Source organism: Alosa alosa, chromosome 11, assembly GCF_017589495.1.
Source record: "Alosa alosa isolate M-15738 ecotype Scorff River chromosome 11, AALO_Geno_1.1, whole genome shotgun sequence".
In the NCBI taxonomy this organism is placed as follows: domain Eukaryota; kingdom Metazoa; phylum Chordata; class Actinopteri; order Clupeiformes; family Clupeidae; genus Alosa; species Alosa alosa.
Genome location: NC_063199.1, coordinates 9979850 through 10000295, shown reverse-complemented (window position 1 = coordinate 10000295; position 20446 = coordinate 9979850). Strand labels below are relative to the sequence as shown.

Genomic DNA, 20446 nt, shown 5'->3' with positions numbered 1-20446 from the left:
CCGCAGAGACAGTAGCCACAGCAGAGGTGCAGGCAGAGGCAGCAGTGTCAGCAGCAGCAGTGTCAGCCATAGCGAGAGGAGGGTTAGTGTAGAGGTTAGCCAGGACAAACGGTTAGCGCATGCAACCAGCCCGACAGTCAAGGATAGAGAGTGTGTGATGCTGTGTGACAGCATTGATTTAGAAGTGTGTAATTACTGTTTAAATGTATGTACAAACATTCTGTGTTGCAGGCTGTAGTTTAATTCGGGTGGTTAAAGAGGGTCAGCAGCAGACTGGGCACTCACTGAGGTTGAACTGGCTGTCCTCACTCTCGTCCGGTGACAGCTGCAGAGGTGAAGAGTACTTCTCTCTCTCTCCATTCTGTTCTGCATTCCGTCTGGACAGCTTGCCCGGCAGAGTCCGGTATTTGTTATTATCTGCATGCTGGTTCTGCGTGTGGGAAAAACACAAGATATTGACATGTACAAACCAGAGAAGAAAATGTTTTAGTTAAGTAAGCTATGTAAGCTAAGCTAAGTTTTAGCTACTTTCACATGCAGTGTGTTATTTATAAACCTTGTTGGTTTCAGACCATTTAGATTGTATTGGGTCTTAGTTTTTTAATACTACTGGATAGGACAGAGGCTGTGATGCCAGCAATGCAGCACCAGCAATGGTGATGTCACCATTGGTTAAGGACCAGGGGTTAGGCGGGAAAAAATACCTGCAGAACAGGTTCTATTGGCTGCCCCACAACATGCTTGCGGAAGCAAAAGAAAGCACATGAAAGAAAGAGAGCACATACACTAAGTTAGACTAATCAGAGGGACATTCATTACAAGCACACATCTCACATAGTTTCTAAAAACAGGAGCCTTTCACCGACCAAGAGTTAGGCAGGTTAATTCTATGGCATGTTTCTGAGATAACGCAAGGTAAATTGAAAGAAGTTTCTTAAGGTCCTCTATGACAGCACCTTAGCCACCAAGAGTAAAAGCCCCAGGCAAGTTTAGACGTGCCTCCCGGAAATAAAACGATTGTGTGTGTCCCTGGTGAACACTAAAATGCCAAAGAAGCCCAAATGGCAAACCCAGCTAAATGTTTCCAACCTTGTGTACAGATCCGCTCTGCAGCTCTTCCAGACTGGAGGACAAGAGCCGTGGCCTGGAGAAAACAAAACACAGTGCTGGTCATGCCAAAACTGATCCAGAAACAGTACTGTGCTTGGAGTGCGTGTCTTTTCCCTGAGTTAGCAGCGGCAGCAGGCTAGAGCTGTGTATACGGGGTGGCCCCTACCTAGCAGCTGCGACATCAGTGAAATGCGATGTGACAGGCTTAGCTCAACAGGAAGCGTTGCTCGGGGGGATGTTGTTGTGTAAGGAGGGGACATTGGATTGACAGGGTCATCTCCATTTCCTTAGGTGGGTGCTTCATTAAATGCACCACTCAACCACTCTGCACTTAAAAAAAAAAAAAAAAAAAACTAGACCAACGTGTGAAGTGAAGCACCACGTACCGATCGACTTGCCACTGTCCGTTGTGGTAGCTAATGCTGCTAGGTGATATTGTGGATTCCATGGCCATCTGGAAGCTACGGCAGCTGTGGAAAATAAAAGAAATGTGTAAGAAAAGTACAAATAGCACCCCTCCCTCCCAATATAAACTAAGATACAGTACCGTAATTTCCCCAACTGTTAGCAGCGGGTTATACATTGATTTTGCTAAATGTCTTCAGGTATGAGGTTAATACACGGGCAGTTAATATGGTATTAATATGGTTTTGTTTATTTTAACTTGCATAAAACACTGTCCTGCGGCTTATACACAATGCGGCTAATACACAGGAAATCACTGTACATACTGTAGGCCTATATTAGTTGGTTTTATTAATTACACATTAACGCATAATGTATTATGTAATTTATTAATACACACTTTATATGTACATTAATACATATATATACATTAAATGTGCAATATGACCATCAACTCTGAATGTCACTTAACAACCGTAAGATGACATCAGCAAAATATGCAGTGGTATCTTAATTCCAGAGCTGTACATTAAATGTGGGATGTTGCGTCAAAGCATGGTCAACATATATAGTGCAAACCTTGCACAGGGGTTAGGTCAATACATCTTTTTGCACGTTTGCTTACTGTAGATTCTCAGACTCTCTGTGGACCCCACCTATACCCATGCTGCCCTCAATACCCAGGGCCCTCCAGGATATGTAGTTCCTAACTTCCCAGTCTATGCACATTTGGAGCTAGACATTTGGAACAGATGACATTTCTGCTTGGCCTTATTTACCTGGAGTCCATGTCCTTCTGGAGGCACATGGGAGAGACCAGCAGGGGAGACGAGCCTCTGGAGGACATCTGTGCAGAGAGAGAGAGAGAGAGAGACAGAAAGGGAGAGAGAGAGAGAAGGAGAGAGGGAGAGAGAGAAAGGGAGAGAGACAAAGAGAAGAGAGAGGGAGTGAGAAAGAGAGAGAGGGAGAGAGATAGGGAGAGAGGGAGAGGGAGAGGGAGAGAGAGAGAGAGAGAGAGGGAGAGGGAGAGAGAGAGCAAGTGAGGCAGAAAGCCACCTGAGACTCCTGCCATGTGTTCCCTTTCTCCTCCTCACAACAAACAGCAGAAGGGATTTGGGCTTTGTCGCTCTTATTCCTAATTTGCCCACAGGTAAAACAAACAAAGTATATCACATGACTACCTTCATCACCCACATACGCCTCGAATACACATACAATATGGGTACACAGATCTTCAAGTATAACAGCATTAATACGTTCTTCCTCACAGAATTTGTGTAAATTCCCACAGAAGTATAAAAGAACACATTGCAAGTAATTATATTAATAAACACTAAAGCCTAGTCCTGGACTAAAAGAAAACTTCAATCTCCATTGAAAAAAGTGCCATGTGTCTTTAATGACCCTAGTGGTCAGTGCAGGCTATGTGGTGATCAGAGAGGAGCAGCCCTGTGGTGGCGTCGGGCGGCTCTAACACTGAGAGGGCCTGACAGCGGGCGGGGGGCAACAACGCAGCCCTGTCGGCCTCACCTCCGATCTCATGATGTCCGAGTGAGCTTTGTGCGTCAGGGCCCTCATCTTCAGACTCCCACTCAGCTCCTCCTCGCTGCTCCCACACAGCAGCTTGTCATTGGACACTGAGAGCAAGAGAAGAAGATGAGAGGGGGGGAAGAGAAATGGCAGCGTTAGCACTGGTTATTCACGACCCTCATCAAGACAGGACTGTGTGTCATGAATGCAGAACACGCACTTCAGGGTCGGGGCACTTCAAAGGACTCGCTGGTGGCCAAAGAGAAATCTCTTACACACACACACACAATCACCCACCCACCCACCCCACCCACACACACACACACACACACACACACACACACACACACACACACACACACACACACACACACACACACACACAGGCCTGTTTATGCCCTGGCTGTTGTGTATTTCTGCTGGTGGGTCATTCATGCACCCTCACGCTGGCTGAGACTTTAGTATTTACATGATAAAACCACTGAATGCATGGCCCTTGAGTTCTGCATTAGGAATCATCAAGTGGTAGCATGTCTTAATCCACTAGCCCACTGATAACTGAGATCCTCTATAGTAACCCATTTAATTGAGTATAGTTTAAACTCAAGTAAATCTTTTTTTATTCCTTAATGCTGGTGGAAAGAGTTGAACTTAAATTCTCTGCTTCATCTGTCTGCCCTGAGCTTTGAACATACAGTAAATGATTAGACAGTCTGCCAGTCAATAGGGAAACACTATGAGCGTGTAACAGCAGTTAAAGACATAGAAAGACAGGACGGGGATGTCTACCTTGTGAGAGGGCCATCACATCCTTCATCTTGCGGTACTGACCCAAGAGAGTGGTGAGCTCGTCAATATGGCGGTCCTGAGGAGGATAGTGAGATGTTGAGACAACGCTTAGTAACATCATGATGTGACATCACATCAGTCTTCCAGTAGTTGATTTCCTTAAATACTTGAATAAAAAAAACCTTCTAACCTTCTCGTCATTGGCAGCTAACAGGGATTCCATTCCTATTTTCAGACGCTGGAGCTCTTGATCTGCAGGCGAAAGGTAAAAAAGTGTCAGGGGTCGCTTATCACAGGCTCAGTCCCTGCCTCAGTCATTGCAAGCGCCTCATGCTTAATCACCCCTAAGCACACTATGTGGATACTGTTTTAGACTTGATTTAGATTTAGTGTTATATAGTATAATTTGTATTTTAGTATATTCTTTATCTTCTACTGTCCTTATTGCTTAGTTGTGTTTTTTATATTATATATTTTTATTACTTTTTCTGCTGTTAGTGAATGTTGTGTGTGATGTCTGTATGCTACTGAGACCTTGAATTTCCCCTTGGGGATCAATAAAGTATCTATTTATTTATCTCTCTATCTAGAAACTTCTGTAACTGAAGTGAGTGCATGGGAGTGAGTTTAGAGACAGGCGGTTTGAGTCTCTTCTGTGCAGAGCAGCCATGCATGTGATGGCCAGTCTCCTGTGTCTAAATGGCAAAAGTTCACACGCTATGCTGGAAAAGGAGTGATGGATGGATGGATGGATAGATGGATGGATGAGAAAAGAAAAAGAGAGGGAGGGAGAGAGTCAGGGAGGCTAGAGAGGAGGAATGGTATTTGTTTCCGCTCCACTTTTCCCGCCAGGATGTCACATCTTTTCGACTAAACTTTTCTCTCAAGTCGGGGGATTTTAAAGGTCATCCCCCTCTAAGTAGCAGATCTCTTCCTTCTTTTTATCACAGATGACCAAAACTTCATCCAACACCTCCTCACGTGTGCATGAACACCATTAGTATAGCAATGATGAGTCCCTTGTCGAGGACGAGGGCAAAGCGTTCCCCAGTGGCCAGCGGATTAGACGTGTGATTAGGCTTATGCAGGGGGACGGGAAGGAGGGTGGGGTGAACCGGACCCCAGACGGAGGGCCCACATGGCTGTGAAACATGTCCTCTCTCTCTGTCTGTAACTCTGTCTCTCTCTCTCTCTCTCTGTGTGTGTGTGTGTGTGTGTGTGTGTGTGTGTGTGCATGGTTCAGAGGGAGGTTCATGTTCATAGATTACAGAGAGTCAGAGTCTGAGGGGGCTGAGCGTGCTAACTTGGCCTCTGCGGGGGTGATGGGGGAGACCATGCGGATCTGTCAGTTTGTGCCCACACATCCACTGTCTCTCTAAGACACACAAACACACACCAACACATGCGTAAACATTTCACAAGCATAAACATACACATGCACACAAACACACACACATTGGACATATTTTCATTTGCACACACACACACACACACACACACACACACACACACACACACACACACAAACACACACACACACACACACTAACACGTGCTTGGGCCTGCAGCTGCTGGTGATGAAATGGGTGTGACAGACATGACAGAGCGCCAGCGTGGATTAGGCTGCGTGACGGCGAGGTAGTGACAACACCAGGAAGGGGGGGGGGGGTGGGCTGAGCAATGGACACCGCAGGGAGCTCTGAAAGGCTTACATTTGTCTTTCAGCTTTCTCCTGTACACATCCTCTGTGTCGGGGGCAGAGGGCCCAGAGAAGGCAAAGGATAGAAAGGGGGAAAGACAGAAAGAGGAGAGAGAGAGAGAGAGAGGGAGAGGGAGAGAGAGAGAGAGAGAGAGAGAGAGAGAGAGAGAGAGAAAGAAAGAGAGAGAGAGAGAGAGAGAGAGAGAGAGAGAGAGAGAGAGAGAGAGAGAAGCACACATTGTTACAGACCATTTCTCACCCGACACAAACACATGCAAAGTGACCCAATGTGGCTGCGTGAGACACGTGTTTAGTTGCATTCTGCCACCATGCTAACCGGTCCCCAAGCTGTGCCTGAGAAGGGTCAGGGGGGATTCAGAGTGGCTACCTCTCTCCGTGACGTCGTTGCCCAGCATTCCACGGGCCATCAGCTGGCTCTGCAGGCACTCAATCTCCGAGTCCTTGGACGCCAGGAGCTGCTTCAGCTCCGAAATCTCCGTCTGGGTGGGAAACAAGACCACAGTCTCATATCAGCACAAACAACCTACTTAATAAAAAACTCTTTTTTTCCTCATGTTTTTTTCTCCCTAGTTTGATGTTATTTCTCTGACTATGGAAATGGCACAGCTGGGTGTGATCTAATAAGCCCATGGTGCTTGGTGATTTGAGTGTGTTTGAGTGACGGGGGTCTGAAAGGTGAGGAACACTTCTGACAGGCACAAGACGAGGTCAGCCAAAGGTTCTGGAGATGGGAGATGCAAGAGGTAAAGAGATGGACACTTGTGCAGTGTGCCAAGGATGAAGATTGACACCTTAGAGTCATACCACACACACACACACACACACACGCGCACGCGCGCGCACACACACACACTCAAAATGCATAGCCTACAGCTAACATACATCAAGCTACAACCAGCAGTAGGGATTCCTTCAGCCAGTGGACACATGACAAAGGATGCAGCGACAGGCCCGGATGACACAAGCAATGCATGTGAAACCAGCGACCTGTGCTCAACTGCAGCTGCCTCTGGCAATCCCTGCTTGTTTGTGTGTATGTATGTGTGTGTGTCTGTGTGTGCGTGTGTGGACATGTAGAGTACATTTATGGTTTACTATATGAGACATGAGTGTACTGTGTGTAGATGTCCGCAATGCATATATTTTCTTTCGAAAGAAAGATGAACGGATGAAAGACTTTTGAGTTCCTTGGATAGCTGTAGTCAGTTCACATACAGAAATGCATGCTCAGAAACAAACATGTGCCCACACACACACTCACAGACACACACACACACACACACACACACACACACACACACACACACACACACTCCATTCGCTGGTGCAGAAATCATTCCTTGAATAACCCAAAAGCACTGAAGCATGTTAGATTCCCGTATCGTTAACTCTGGAGGAATTGAGGAGTAATAGAGCGCTGTCTTTCTGAGTTAATCTCAACAGCGTGGCTCTCTTTCTCTCTCTCTCTCTCTCTCTCTCTCTCTCTCTCATCCTCCCACCTACTCTCTCAAATTATTGTATTTCTTTTTATATGGAGGTCTTGAAGAAGAACTACTCTCTCCTGTTTCTATGACTTTATTATAAAAACAAATATTTTCTGGGTGTACAAGCACCACACAGCAACTGACAGTATCCCAGACCAGTGGGTGACATCTCTCCAGAAAAAAAAAAAAACCAGAAAGTCACAAAACGAATGGAGAGAAGGCAAATGGGATTCCAGAAGTAGATGGTGTCCAATGCAGAATGGGGGAAGGCTGCAGGGCATTATCGGAATGTTTGAACATGTGGCTGAAGACAAGAATGGAGAACACGGATGGAGGAGAATGTGGACAACAAGGAGGAGGAGGAGGAGGAGGAGGAAGAAGAAGAGGCACCTGAGCCATCCGACAGCGCTCCTCCCAGTGCTGCCGCTCGGCCTGAGTCTGCTCGACTGTGAGCTTCAGACTCGACAGCTTGGTCATGAGCGACTGGTAACACACATGGAGAGAGTAAGAGATAGACAGCTACAGAAGAGAGAGAGAGAGAGAGAGAGAGAGAGAGAGAGAGAGAGAGAACATGCAAGGGACATAGACAGAGAGAGAAAGAGAGTGAATGAGAAAGGAGACAAACGGAGATAGAAAGCCAAATGAATGCTGAAAGAAAGAGGAATTGTGATCACTTCCCCACAAAGTGGCCCCTTGTCTAACAAAAGGAAAACGAATGTTAATATTCGTTGGTCAGTCTGTAAATGCTGATATTAATAGACATATGCACATTGGTAAAGATATGTAATGATGTCATGATGAGTGGCAGTGAAACCGTTGATCTAATCTACTGCGATGACTGGTTGATGTGTGTCAATAGGAGGTGGTGGGCTCCGCACTGCTCTACCTTAGTGGCCTTCAGCTTCCTCTCGTACTGGCTCTTCTCCCCCTCCAGCTCGTCCACTTTAAACTTGAGCAGACGCAGCTCCTGCACCAGGGCCTGCAAAGGGCACAGAGACAACAGGTCAGACACACCAACACTGACCGCAGCGCAGGCCCCATCAGGTTCCTCCTGCTTCATTGTCTTTCTTGGTTTTGGAATATTACTGCAGGTATTACAGTTTATACCTCAAACGTGAATATTTATTTGTTTGAATAAGCACATTTGAATTTGTTTGAATAAACATAAATATTGATTTATTTGAATACTCCTTTTAGGAAAAAAATGTAGATCCAATAGAAACATATAGGTTTTATACAAAAGGGAGATCTACTGCTTGTAAACCAGATTAAGAGAGACATCACAAAAGCCGCCTACTCCCAGAAGTAGCACCATTCTATAAGGTTTAAAAAAGCACCAAAAGACAGAGATTTTAGGTTGTTCTACAGAGTTTTTTTTAACTTTCCTAAGGCATCCCGACACCGTGCAGTTAAAAACATGGAAAGCTGAGAGTGTGGAAAAAAAAACACCTGGAAATGATGATGTTCGGTCAGTATTCAACAAGACATTAGACACAGCACACCCTCCTCACCACAGACCATCACGAGTGCTCAGGCAGTCAGTCGGTCAGTCAGTGAGGGGGTCGCCCATCACATTACACACAGACATGCCCACTCATCCAACTGGACAGAACTAGATTAATAGGACACTACAGCTCCAAGGAAATACATCAAAAGACATCACAAGGGAAATAAAATGCCTCCAACCCCCCCCCCCCCCCCCCCCCACCCCCCAAAAAAAAACCCATCTCCAATAAAAAGAGTTAGTGTCAGAATACATGCAGAGAGACCCCGACACTGTGAGTTAAAGCAATTAGGTCAAACAAAAAAGGCTGAGTTAGCGGCAGAGCTAACACCACGCGGCCCTGCTGAGTTGCCACTCTGACGCAGGCAGGCAGACACCACCAGCACAGCTGCAAGGGAAACAAGCCGTTGAAATGTTAGGAGCCTCTGGAGGGAAAAGGAGGGAGAGTGTGGCTCTCAGTGGAGAGGAAGTTTCAAGAGCCACAGTCAACAGTGTGTGTAGGCAGATGTGCTTGTGTGTGTGTGTGTGTGTGTGTCCGTACAGCGCAGCGGCCAGCGTTCTCTCCTCTACAGTGACAGCAGTCGTCGGGGTCAGGGCTGCCCAGCAGGCCAAGGCTGGGGCTCTGGCTGTGGGGCTCACGGGCGCCAGCATTCCCCTGGCCCTCCAGAGCCCGCTTCTCCTGGATGCGAGTACTGATCTCCTCCTGAAACTTACACATCTGCTCCTGAAGCTCGCTAATCAGATTTACCACAGACTGGGAGAAAGGAAGGAGAAAGAGAGGGAGAGAGGGAGGGAGCAGAAAGAAAGAAAGAAAAAGAAAGAAAGAAAGGGGAAAACAAAGAATCAAGCAGGTGGAAATAATGGGATGAGTCTATGTAGCAGAATCTAGCAGAATGCAGAGATGTGTTGAAAATATGGGTTAAATTATTTAGTTGTGAGTTATACTGTTGACTCTAAAATAACCCAAAAGTATTTATTATAGATTAGATCATAGATCTATAGATCTCATAGATCACCTTTAGGCATAGTCTGAGCACATACACAATGTCTCCCTGAAAATAATACATGTTTTAAAATAATATTCAGAACATTTTAAAACATTGCAAATACGTTGGGTTGGGTTGCTTTTACTGTTGTTGCATTAACACTGCCAGAGGGCAGCTACAGTAAAGCGGCCAACCTACTTTGCAAGTCCTCTAAGTGCCAATGTGAAAAGTAGTTTGTCCGTGAGCCAGGATGCTGCCCCTTCTAACAAGGGTTAATTTGAGACCACTGGAGATTTAGGACGAGGCACAGCCAATGAGCATTGAACGTGACAACGAGACCCTGAAAATTCAGACCAATTAATTCCCCCTCCAGTGAAGGGGGGCCAGCCGCACGAAGGACCACTTCAGCCTGTGTTGTTTATTCAAGGATAGCCCAAATAAATCTCTGGGACTAACTCTACAAGGAGTGACACAAATGCTGGGACTGTGAAGCATCTGTACTTTAGGAAGCCTCATACGATATCCCCTGCTGAGCTTATGTGTGATGATATGACACATGTCTCCTCTTCCTTCCACACACACACACACACATGCACACACACAAACACACAGACCTCCACCTAAATATAACCGGCCACCCCAGGTTGTGCAGGCACAGGGAGATGTTGGCGGTGAAAGTGCCTTGCGCCTGTGGTATGCTCAAAGCGAGTGCCTGCCATTCCGCGGCGTGGAGCGGAGCCGAACAGCTGTCACTGCTGGGGGACAGTGTTTGTTGATGAAACAAATGTGGCCCCGGCTCGGTTACCACGACGCCCACGTCTGCAAAGCCTCCGTGCGGATGAAGGGGGTGTTGGGGTCGGGGGAGGGGATTTATGGGTAAGAGGTGAAGAAGGTTGACCCATGCAGTGTGCACACCACCATGTTCTAACTGAAGACTTCCCGTCTGGTGCATGGAGTAGGTTTCACTGCTCCTCCTGGCAATGCAGGCCTTTTATAAATATTTACAGTACACTATAAATATTTTACAAATTGAACTATTCTCTGCATTAACAAATAACATGATCTATGTGTTTGGAAAGTTTCCCCTGAGTTGCCTCTGGTCCTCTTTATTTCTGAAATATAATCTGCTGCAGACATGACAGAAGATTATACGATATGCATACAATTGAAAAAGGTAGAGATCTGAGAAGGATTTCTATGTTAGCTGTTTTTATTCATTAAAATATAATGAGGGGTTGCATGTTATGCCCATTCACATTTACTGAGCTGTCTGTCAAATCCACTCATGTGCTGTAGGCCTTGACCATGCTTTTGTGTGGCTAATTTCCTCCCATGCTTATCGCCTCCCCTTTCTCTCTCTCCCTCCCTCTCTCTGTTGCTCTCTCCCCCCCTCTCTCTCTCCATCTCCCTCTCTCTCTCTCTCTCTCTCTCTCTCTCTCTCCCAGCCCTCCTCTCTCTGCCCTTTGGGCTAACCGCTGTGTTGTGTGTGAGTCTGTGTGACGTGGAGGACCCTGTGTTTCCACAACAGTAAATCAGGTTCATTTTAAACAGAGCCAGATACTCTCTGGCTCTGTATTACAGCGACAGTAAAAAAAAAGAGTGGGGGAAGAAGAGTCAGAAGGAGGAGAAGAGGGGGAGGGAAAGAAAGAGAGAGAGAGTGAGTGAGAGAGAGAAGGCTTGAGCAATTCAGTAAGACCTAGAGCAATTTTTTTAGTGAGTTTAAGAAATTAAGCTGTCCCTTTCTCTCTCTCCTCTTCTCTCTCTCTCTCTCTCTCTCTCTCTCTCTCTCTCCCCTTGCTCACACACACTCTGCCTAACAGCATGCATGCTTCGGCAGTACTGCTCATTATTTGAGCGACTAAGTCGAGCTGCCATGCCTACCCTGCAGTCCTGCAGATCTCGGGCGGCGTGCGTAATTAGCTGGAATGCCGCATATATGGCATATAGCTGCCAGGAAAGAGGAAGGGCCGCCATCTCGTCGTTGCATCAGCTTGTTTAGGGAAAACCTTACTCACTCCAATTCCGATGCTCACCACACCCACGCAACGTTCGGAACAAAATCTGATTAGTGTGGGAGAGTTGTATCGTCCACTGTGTAGGCCAGCGAGGAATTAGAGAGGACCTTGTGTACACATAGCTTAGGGTATTGAGCTGTTATCCTTTATATATAGAATGATAAATTGGATGTAGACACAGCACGTTGGTAGGTGGTCTCATGATGACAGCTTGTCGAGACCCTATGGAAAACACTGGGTAGTGGCAGAATGTTGACAGGCAGGACCCTGGTCAGGTGTGCCTTTGATGGGAAGTTTTTTTATTGGCATCTTTACAGCCCTTACTGGGGGTTTGGGGGTGGAGGCTGGATGTTTGATCCTCCTCTGGGTCCCTGCGGTCTGTGAGGACCCCCTGCTGTCCCGCACGGAGGGCACTGAGGTTTTACTGCAGCTTTGACAGCTCCACACTCCCACACACACACACACACACACACACACACACACAAACAAACAGTCACACACACACACACACACACACACACACACACACACACACACACACACACACACACACACAAACAGTGATACACATACACACACACACAAACACACACACACACACAGCCCAATGTCACCCTGACCCGGGGCACCTCTGCACGTGTCACCAGCCACAACCGATGGCCCGTGAATTGATTTATACACGTCATACGCTTTGGAGGTGAATCATTGTGTTTACACAACCTGGGCTTAACTGATTTCCTCAGAAGTTATAAAGCAACCCCACACAGTAATGCCACAAAATCGTCTACAACACCAACAACCGGTTGCAATCTCCTGGTCACACATCACATGTGACATTGGCTGAGCTTCAGGGGAGACAGGTGCAACTTAAGGGCACCAGAACTGCTGCTAGAACGTACAGGAGTTATTTATGACAAACCCTGTCTGACAGTCTTCTTCATTGAGAGTTCTCTGATACAACAGAGGAGAAATTCATGGTTTTGGATCAACATGTACAGTAGCCTAAATCAAGAGGTAAAAATACAATTAATTGATGCTGCATTAAGAAGTCAATCAAAAAGGTTTAGGAAGAGTTTCAGGAGTGCTATTTCACAATGGTGATACACAATGTATGCTAATAAAAATGCTGCTTCAACTTATGTTGGCCACGTGTGAAACAGGGGAAAAAATATTGTGGTTGGGTACTAGCCTGGATTTTCCCATGCTGCCTTACGCGCGCGATTTTATTCACGCTGCTAGGCAGCCTGGATTCCATGGACTTCGTTTTCACCTCAACGAAGGAACCAATCACAGAACGGAGGGGGGGCAGCAAGACGATGACAACACACCGAAGCCGTTATGAGCTATGTACAGACGCATTTGATAGACATTCGTAGCGCCCAATAAACGGCTCTGGGCATTCGTAAACCACGTTTCAAATACGAGAAAATGAATGTCTAGTTCCCAGACCCCATTTTAATGAGATGGGGTTTGGCGTTAGCCAGGCTATTTGGGTACAGAGATAACATGTGAATTTCAAAGTCCTATCATTGCAGATCCTTTGTATTGTTCACAGTATTGTACTGTGCTAAAGCAGTCTCATCCCATCTCTTAGAGCATAACATATCCATGTGCAAAGACTTGCAGAAGTCACTGAAAACAAAACTACAAAGCCTGAGTCAGGAGTTATTGGAATCCGTCTAAACTAACGCAGCTGTTGAAACAAAGGGTGGGACAAAACAACCCACCCCTACACTGGAGAAAGAAAAAGCCCCTGAAAGTCTGCAGACTCCTCTGAGACCCCCCCTCTCCTTACAGTACCCCTCGGTCTCCGCTCCAGCCTGACCTGGCCCCCGGCCGCTCATGGCCGTCCCTTGCTACATTACCTCGGCTTTGTGCTGCCTGTCGTCGCCGTTGGCCGGGCTCTGCGGTTCCTCCTCCATGCCCACCAGCTTCAGTTTCAGATAGGAAACCTCATCCATGAGATCCAGTTTCTGCGTCTCCAAAGAAGTCCGGCTCAGCAACTCCTGGGCCACACACACACAAACACACGCGCACACACACACACACACACACACACACACACACACCCCACACACACACAGAGACAGACACACACACACAGACAGGCGAGTAAGCACACACCCACATGGACAGGAGTGTTGGGGTATTACAGCATACAGTCTATGAGAAGACTCCTCTGCTGCTGCTCCACTGGGCACACAGACTTCTCCCAGCGCAAACAGCTCGCTTTGAGCCAAGCAACGCTAAATATACACACATACTCTATGTGCTCTATTTTTACTTCCTCTGTCTCCTCAACATGGAGGGCGAGTAGTAAAGGGGTGGGGAGTAAAGGGGATCTGGGGAGGGGGCGGGATCTGGAGAGAGAAAGAGAGAGGGATCTGGAGAGAGAAAGAGAGAGGGATCTGGAGAGAGAAAGGGATTCTACATTCCTTTGGATTCTTTGGGTCTTAACAACTTTTGGCAGGATTCTGAGACCTAGGTAGAATTCTAGGAAGAGAGAGAGAGTTATGTGTGTGTGTGTGTGTGTGTGTGTGTGTTTGTGTGTGTGTATGCGTCTGTATGGGGGGAGTGTATGTCTTTGTGTGTACAGTATCTGTTTATGCATGCGAGTGAGAAGGTGTGTGTATGTGTATCATTGAGGAGTTGCGTATATTTCCTATGAATAGAAGGCTGTATATGTGTGTGCAAAACTGTATACAAGTGTGTGTGTGAGTTAAGAACTGTTGACCAGAAGACGATCTGTCACATGAACAGGACTTATTTTTTTCTCTCAAAGTCAACATGGAGCACAAACTTGCTCACACCCATCTCTGTTTCCCAGTGACACTACTTTCAGTTCCTGTCGCCCATCTGCAAAACGTCATGGCATCTGCTTAACTTCTGCCTCATAACGTTTTATAAGAGCTCAAGCTAATGGCTATATATATAGCTGTTTACTTGACAAATCAAACAAAATGGTGAACATGACTGCAGCAATAGAAAACGCAAGGTAATCTAATAATCCAAATTTGACTGGTGTGATTCTATTCCTGAGGAGGAAAGGATAATGTCCATGTGAGCTCTTCAGATTAAAACTGTGATGAAGACAAACACAACGCTCTTTAAAAAAAGAAAATCCATTAAACCAGTAATGACACCGGGTGACATTTGCAACCTGATCTGGCCATTGCCTCTATGGAGCTTCACAATTTAAAAGCAATCACGGCCCCGCAACACACACACACCTACAGTTTAAAGCTGTTAAAGCCAACCCTTCATAACTTGTCATGAGGCAAATCGGATGATGGCTTATCAGTTTATCCAATCTGGATGCCTGGTCTGTGGCCTGAAACTTGATCTTGCAGTGTTTTGGCTGTACAGCTCTGTCTCGCTCACACACATACACAGACACACACACACACACACACACACACACACACACACACACACACACACACACACACACACACACACATGTACAGAGAGACATGGGACGCTCTTAGTGACTTGTCTTAATTACTTGTCTTAATTCACTTTAGTGTCTTGGGAGCAGGGAACCTCCAGAGACGTGTGACTGTGGCACACTGGACTGCCTTGTCCCACCGGTCCCAGTAGGCAGAGACAGAGAGTGAGAGAGGGGGAGAGAGAGAGAGAGAGAGAGAGAGAGAGAGAGAGAGAGAGAGAGAGAGAGAGGGGCAGGGGACACATGAGGGCTCTATCTCTCCCCTCTGCCCTCCTTAAAACTGCACTGCTCACATTCCTCCTGGATGTGATTGTTGCCATGAAAGCCACTGACATTCCTTTTTGGATGTGATTGTTGTCATGGCGGCTGCTGACATTCCTTTTTGGATATGATTGTTGTCGTGGAAGCCGGGTAAGGGGGACAAGGGTGGGCATGAGGGCAAGTCCAGTCCCACCACAAAAATAAAGGTCTCAGCTCAGCTTCTGCCCACTTCGAATTATGGTTTGGTGGGGCAGCTACTGGAGCTCAGTTAGTCTAATGGTACACAGATTTAATAAAGGGCAGGGGAGACTTGTAAGCCCACACATGGTAGTGGGGGGGGGGTATGGTGGTGCTAGAGGTGCTCATGGCAAGGGCCAAAAAATAGATGCGGGGTGTGAATGAGGGTATTAACAGGGCCTGTTAAAAGCATGCCGAGCGCAGTGTCAAAGACTGGAGGGAGGGAAGAAAGAGAGGATAACCTATCAAAGAGAAAAGAGGAGAACTAAAGAACTCTATTCCCCAAGAGAGAAATCTCAATGTTTCTTTTCATTCTAGCAATAGTTCAAATGCAACATCACAATACATGCACATCTGCCACGGCGAGTGACATAAAGATGCAAAGAGCAAAGGCCAACAACTGGCACTCTTAATCCTTGCTTGTTGTTTGAACAGGTCTTACTATTTCAAAGGAGCGATTAAAGATAAAGCACATATACTGTATCTCCAGAAGGAACAAGAGCCATTTAAGGTTCCAGTGCTTGGGATGGTGTGACCTTTCTTTGGAAGACAAATATTGCTCTCTTCCTGGGTCCCTCCCTTCCTCTTTCTCTCTCTCTCTCTCCCTCTCTTTCCTTCTCTCTGTCTTTTTCTCTCTCTGGCAGCTTATAGTTTGATCTTGCTAAGCAGCAAAATTGGAAATGTAATTACACTGATGGTGTACAGAGGCCTAGCATCCACTGCAAACTATCAGAACTGAGCTGCAGAGATGGCAAAGACAACACAACATACCCACTCTCCCTTGACACTTATCAAAGGACTTTTGATGTCAAGTCAGTGAAGCCAACTGTTCCACTACCACACACACACACACACACACACACACACACACACACACACACACACACACACACACACACACACACAGCTTAACAGGCAAAATTCACCAGAGACACTGACCTCCTCCACACAGTACTTTGGCCAAGCTTTGCCCTACCCCCCTACCCCACACACACACACACACACACACAACAAGCCTCGCATGGAAAAGCCTGTTGCATGCAGCCATAGGTCCAACAGAATTATATATTTGATTTGGCTTCCATTAGTGAGCAGAGCTCCGTTTTTTCCTTCAGCAGTTGTGGCTGAATGGAATAAGACACACAACCCACAGACACAAATCCATTTGAAGGCTTGACATACTGCACCAGGCAAGTCAGCAGATCATGACTACAGCACCAGAAGAACTGATCTTTGTACTGTAGTCTTACTAGTAGTTTATTCATATTTATCAAACGCTTGGTTTGCATTGCATAACATTCCAGATGGCAAAACATTCTTTAACATTTTGTGCTGATATTAACTGGTCTATTTACTGCACAATTACTATTTCACTACAGTCTTATTGGTAAATTATTAAACTAGATTAATTGTTTACTTTCTTTTGTTTGGATTGAAGTTTTCATTTGGATGAATCACTTCCTGATTACACGTGTGAAGTAGTTTCACCAGGCACAGTAAGTAATTAGCATACATCACTAATGTTTAGTCACAGTAAACTGTGACAAGTGAGCCACCTATCACTGTTACTCATTAGCAAAGGCAACAGAGTGCGTGGAATATTAACAACCTCAGCCTTGTGTCCTTCAGGTACTGTTTAAATTAGCAAGTCACCATGGGATTGGGAAATGCCACTTGTTGCTAAATAAAAATCTCAAGACAGACTTAGCCTAAAGGCTAGACTTCAAGTCAACATATTTTGGCTACGTCTCATGTTGAGGTGTTGATGAATTATGTACGTGGTGCTAGTGAGTTTGAGAGGACCTACCTGTTGTAGCATTTCCTCAGTGGAGACAAGCTTGTGGTGGTGCTCTTCAAGTGAGCACTCCAGGTCCCGAATCTTCTCCCCCTGTGCCTCCACCTGGTCCGTGAGCACACTCACCTGCGCCAAGAGCACGAGATACTTTCAGTTCAGGCACGCCGGAAGTCTCCTCCCTCTCTCCCTCTCTCTCTCTCTCTCTCTCTCGCTCTCTCTGTCACTCAGTCTCTCTCTCCCTATATCTCTCTCTTAGTCACATACTGTAGTCTCTCACACTCCCACTCTCCTAGTTCTCATGCCTGTTGCAACATACACGTTACTTCTCCTGTAGTTTCAGTCCCACCGAAACTACTGTGGTGCAAGTTGCAACTGTCACTCGCTTGGCAGGAGCAATTTGTCAACACCGTTTTGGGAAACCGTGAGAGCAAGGAGGCCGTCCTTCTACTTGAGCGAGGAGCACGAATCAGAGGTTAAGGGCAAACTGCAGGTGTGCATGAAGAAAAAAAACACCTTAAGGGTGGAGCAACAGCCAATCATTAATCTGTTTGTTTCCAGCATGAGGATATCTTCCAATCAGGAGGGTCTCTCATTGACACAAGGAATGTGCAGGACTTTTTGGAAAAAAAAATCGACCTCAGCACAAGACTGTCAAACAAGTTTGCTTCTGAAGAGGCAGTTGGTCAGACAAGCCACAACAGTTTCAGGACAAGGGAGATAATTACTATTTTCATCCCACATGCATACATCTGTGGCTGCATTTTTAATAACAGAGATTCTCCACTGATGTTAATCATTCACTCAGCACATTATAAAGAACACACTTAAAAAATGCACCTGGAGTTACTGCACATGCTTTCTACAGGAGTGTTGGGGCTTGTCTTTCCTTTATAATGGTAGAACCTGCACACATCTGTTACTATGAAGGGGTCTTCATAATGCACTAACACCAATTTGTAACCCATCTCTCACTCTCCCTTTCCTTCCCTCACTTTTTTCTTTTAGCACCTCGGTTTCTCTCTTTCCTCTCTTTCTCTTTCTCTCTCTCTCTCTCTCTCTCTCTCTCTCTCTCTTTCTCTCTTTCTCTCTCTCTCTTCACATATTCTCCCACAGCTCAGTGCCACAAGGCCGTGGCCCTATTGTTGGCAGCCAGTGGATACGGCTGGCGAGTGTAACAGAGGTGTCACATGTCTCTTCTCCCTGGAGTCTCGTTCACGCTCTCCTGGCATGACCCTGCCACTGTCACCGCCCAGTGCTTTCTGAAGGCAACCACACAGTGACCTGGGAACCCTCCACACACTGAAACACAGCCATTGTATTGCCAGAGCACGGGGAAGCCAGACTTACCTGAAGAACCAAAGACTGTTTATCCCCTTCTAAGCGTGCCAGCCGCTCTTGACAGGTTTCATTGTTGGGGGGTGACTGGAGGTTTATCTGAAGACACAGAAAAGGGAGAGAGTGAGACAGGGAGAGAAAAGATAGGTGGATAGAGAGGGGGAGAGCAAAAGAGAGTGTAAACATTAGGGATGTGTGACCTCAACAGGTCCAACCACTTCTGTGGGAAATCAATGGCTCATTGGCTATGACTAAATAAAGTCAAACAAAGGAGATGTTGTAAGGCTCTTAAACAGCTCTCTGGGGTAAACGTGAGAAAAGACAAGGAGACAAAACAACTCTGTTGGCACCAAAACACTGAATCTTCCAACGAACACATGCTAATTAATTTACAAACAATACTCTAAGAGCAAGGGTCGAGGTGAGGTTACTGCAATATGTGTAATGAAGCACTCACAAAATATCACAAAACATGTATTGATCAGGGCACATTTAACACAGAATCTTTTTATCACTCTTCAAGATTTGATGATAACAGTGTGGAACCTCAATGACTCAAGGAATCCAACCTCCCCAGCAATATTTTTATTTGATTTTTATTTATTTGTAAAACCACAGCATACAAAAATGCAAAAACCGATGACAAGAGTGCTTAAGGCCTACGAAAGCAAAACCTAATTGAACAACACCATATTTTTAAAGCTGTGCAAAACTGAAAGCTTTAGCTTTCAGCTAGGCTTCTGGCTCGTGGCATCAGCAAAATAAAACCCTGTCAGAGAGATTGTCGTGGCACCTCTCTAATGACAAATGTCACTTTGCTGAGTGTGTTTATGTGTGTGTGCGTGTGTGTGTTGTTATGTGTATATATATGTGTGTGTGTGTGTGTGTGTGTGTACATGTGTGTGTGTGTGTGTGTGTGTGTGTGTGTGTGTGTGTGTGTGTGTGTGTGTGTGTGTGTGTGTGTGTGTGTGTGTGTGTGTGTGTGTGTGTGTGTGTGTGTGTGTGTGTGTGTGTGTGTTAGGGAGGTAGGTGGAGGAAGGTTTATTCCACTGTACAGCTAGACAAAATCTTCTGGTCCTTTCTTCTTCCTCTACTTATATCTCTGCTATGCTGAGGGTCATCACCTCCCTTGTGACCACAATAGTAAAGCTGTCCGCTGGAGTCTTTACCAGAACCAGGGCCACTCAGCAGGGCTTGTCCAGCAGCTGCCCCGCTGTGCTAAAACCCCTTTAAGAGCAGGTTCCTCATCAAAGCCAGGGGGCATTTACTAGCTTAGTGCAGGCTGGGGGGGGGGGAGGGATTTAAACTCAGTGTTGAGGTGAACACCAGCATGAGCAGAGAGATGATTGAGAGATCAGGCAGGGAAGGTGAAGTCTATTCCACTTTTCCTCCAGGGCCATTATCGACTGAGGCTTCTGCTATGGCATTTATGTAGATTGTTAGCAATCCATACAATGCACAGTGCTAAATGAAAAGCAGTGACAATGAACAGATTTCAAGGTCAAGAATAACAATGGCCTATGACACAGAAGACAAAGATAGACCTACGCCAACAAGTTAAAATATTTTTCATTCCAAGGCATTAATCGAAGGTCCAGACCCTCAGACAAGGATTAGGCCTCATCGTCAACCACATTCTGCTTTCAATACAGGAACTCTGAATACTTTTAATTCATGTCTGAGAACGCAGCTTAAGGGCACATTTGTAATTCCTCTTGCATGGTGAGCCAGGGAGCTTATGCACCGCACTTCAGTTTACATCAACATCATGTGTCTGATTCTTCGCCAATGAACCTTCACACACAGGGGTCTCAGCCAGTTATGTAA

General features: G+C 46.1%; 1 protein-coding gene across 1 annotated transcript in view; it reads right to left on the bottom strand.

The window, feature by feature from the left end:
- ppfibp2b (PPFIA binding protein 2b) overlaps positions 1 to 20446 on the bottom strand; it is a 50444-nt gene that overhangs the window by 8084 nt on the left and 21914 nt on the right. The window contains 15 exon segments of the mRNA XM_048256558.1: positions 286 to 430; positions 705 to 740; positions 1090 to 1144; positions 1497 to 1580; positions 2295 to 2362; positions 3046 to 3152; positions 3835 to 3910; positions 4025 to 4086; positions 5547 to 5579; positions 5922 to 6033; positions 7925 to 8017; positions 9084 to 9296; positions 13409 to 13549; positions 17297 to 17410; positions 18632 to 18718. Coding sequence (XP_048112515.1) covers positions 286 to 430; positions 705 to 740; positions 1090 to 1144; positions 1497 to 1580; positions 2295 to 2362; positions 3046 to 3152; positions 3835 to 3910; positions 4025 to 4086; positions 5547 to 5579; positions 5922 to 6033; positions 7925 to 8017; positions 9084 to 9296; positions 13409 to 13549; positions 17297 to 17410; positions 18632 to 18718 — 1426 coding nt within the window.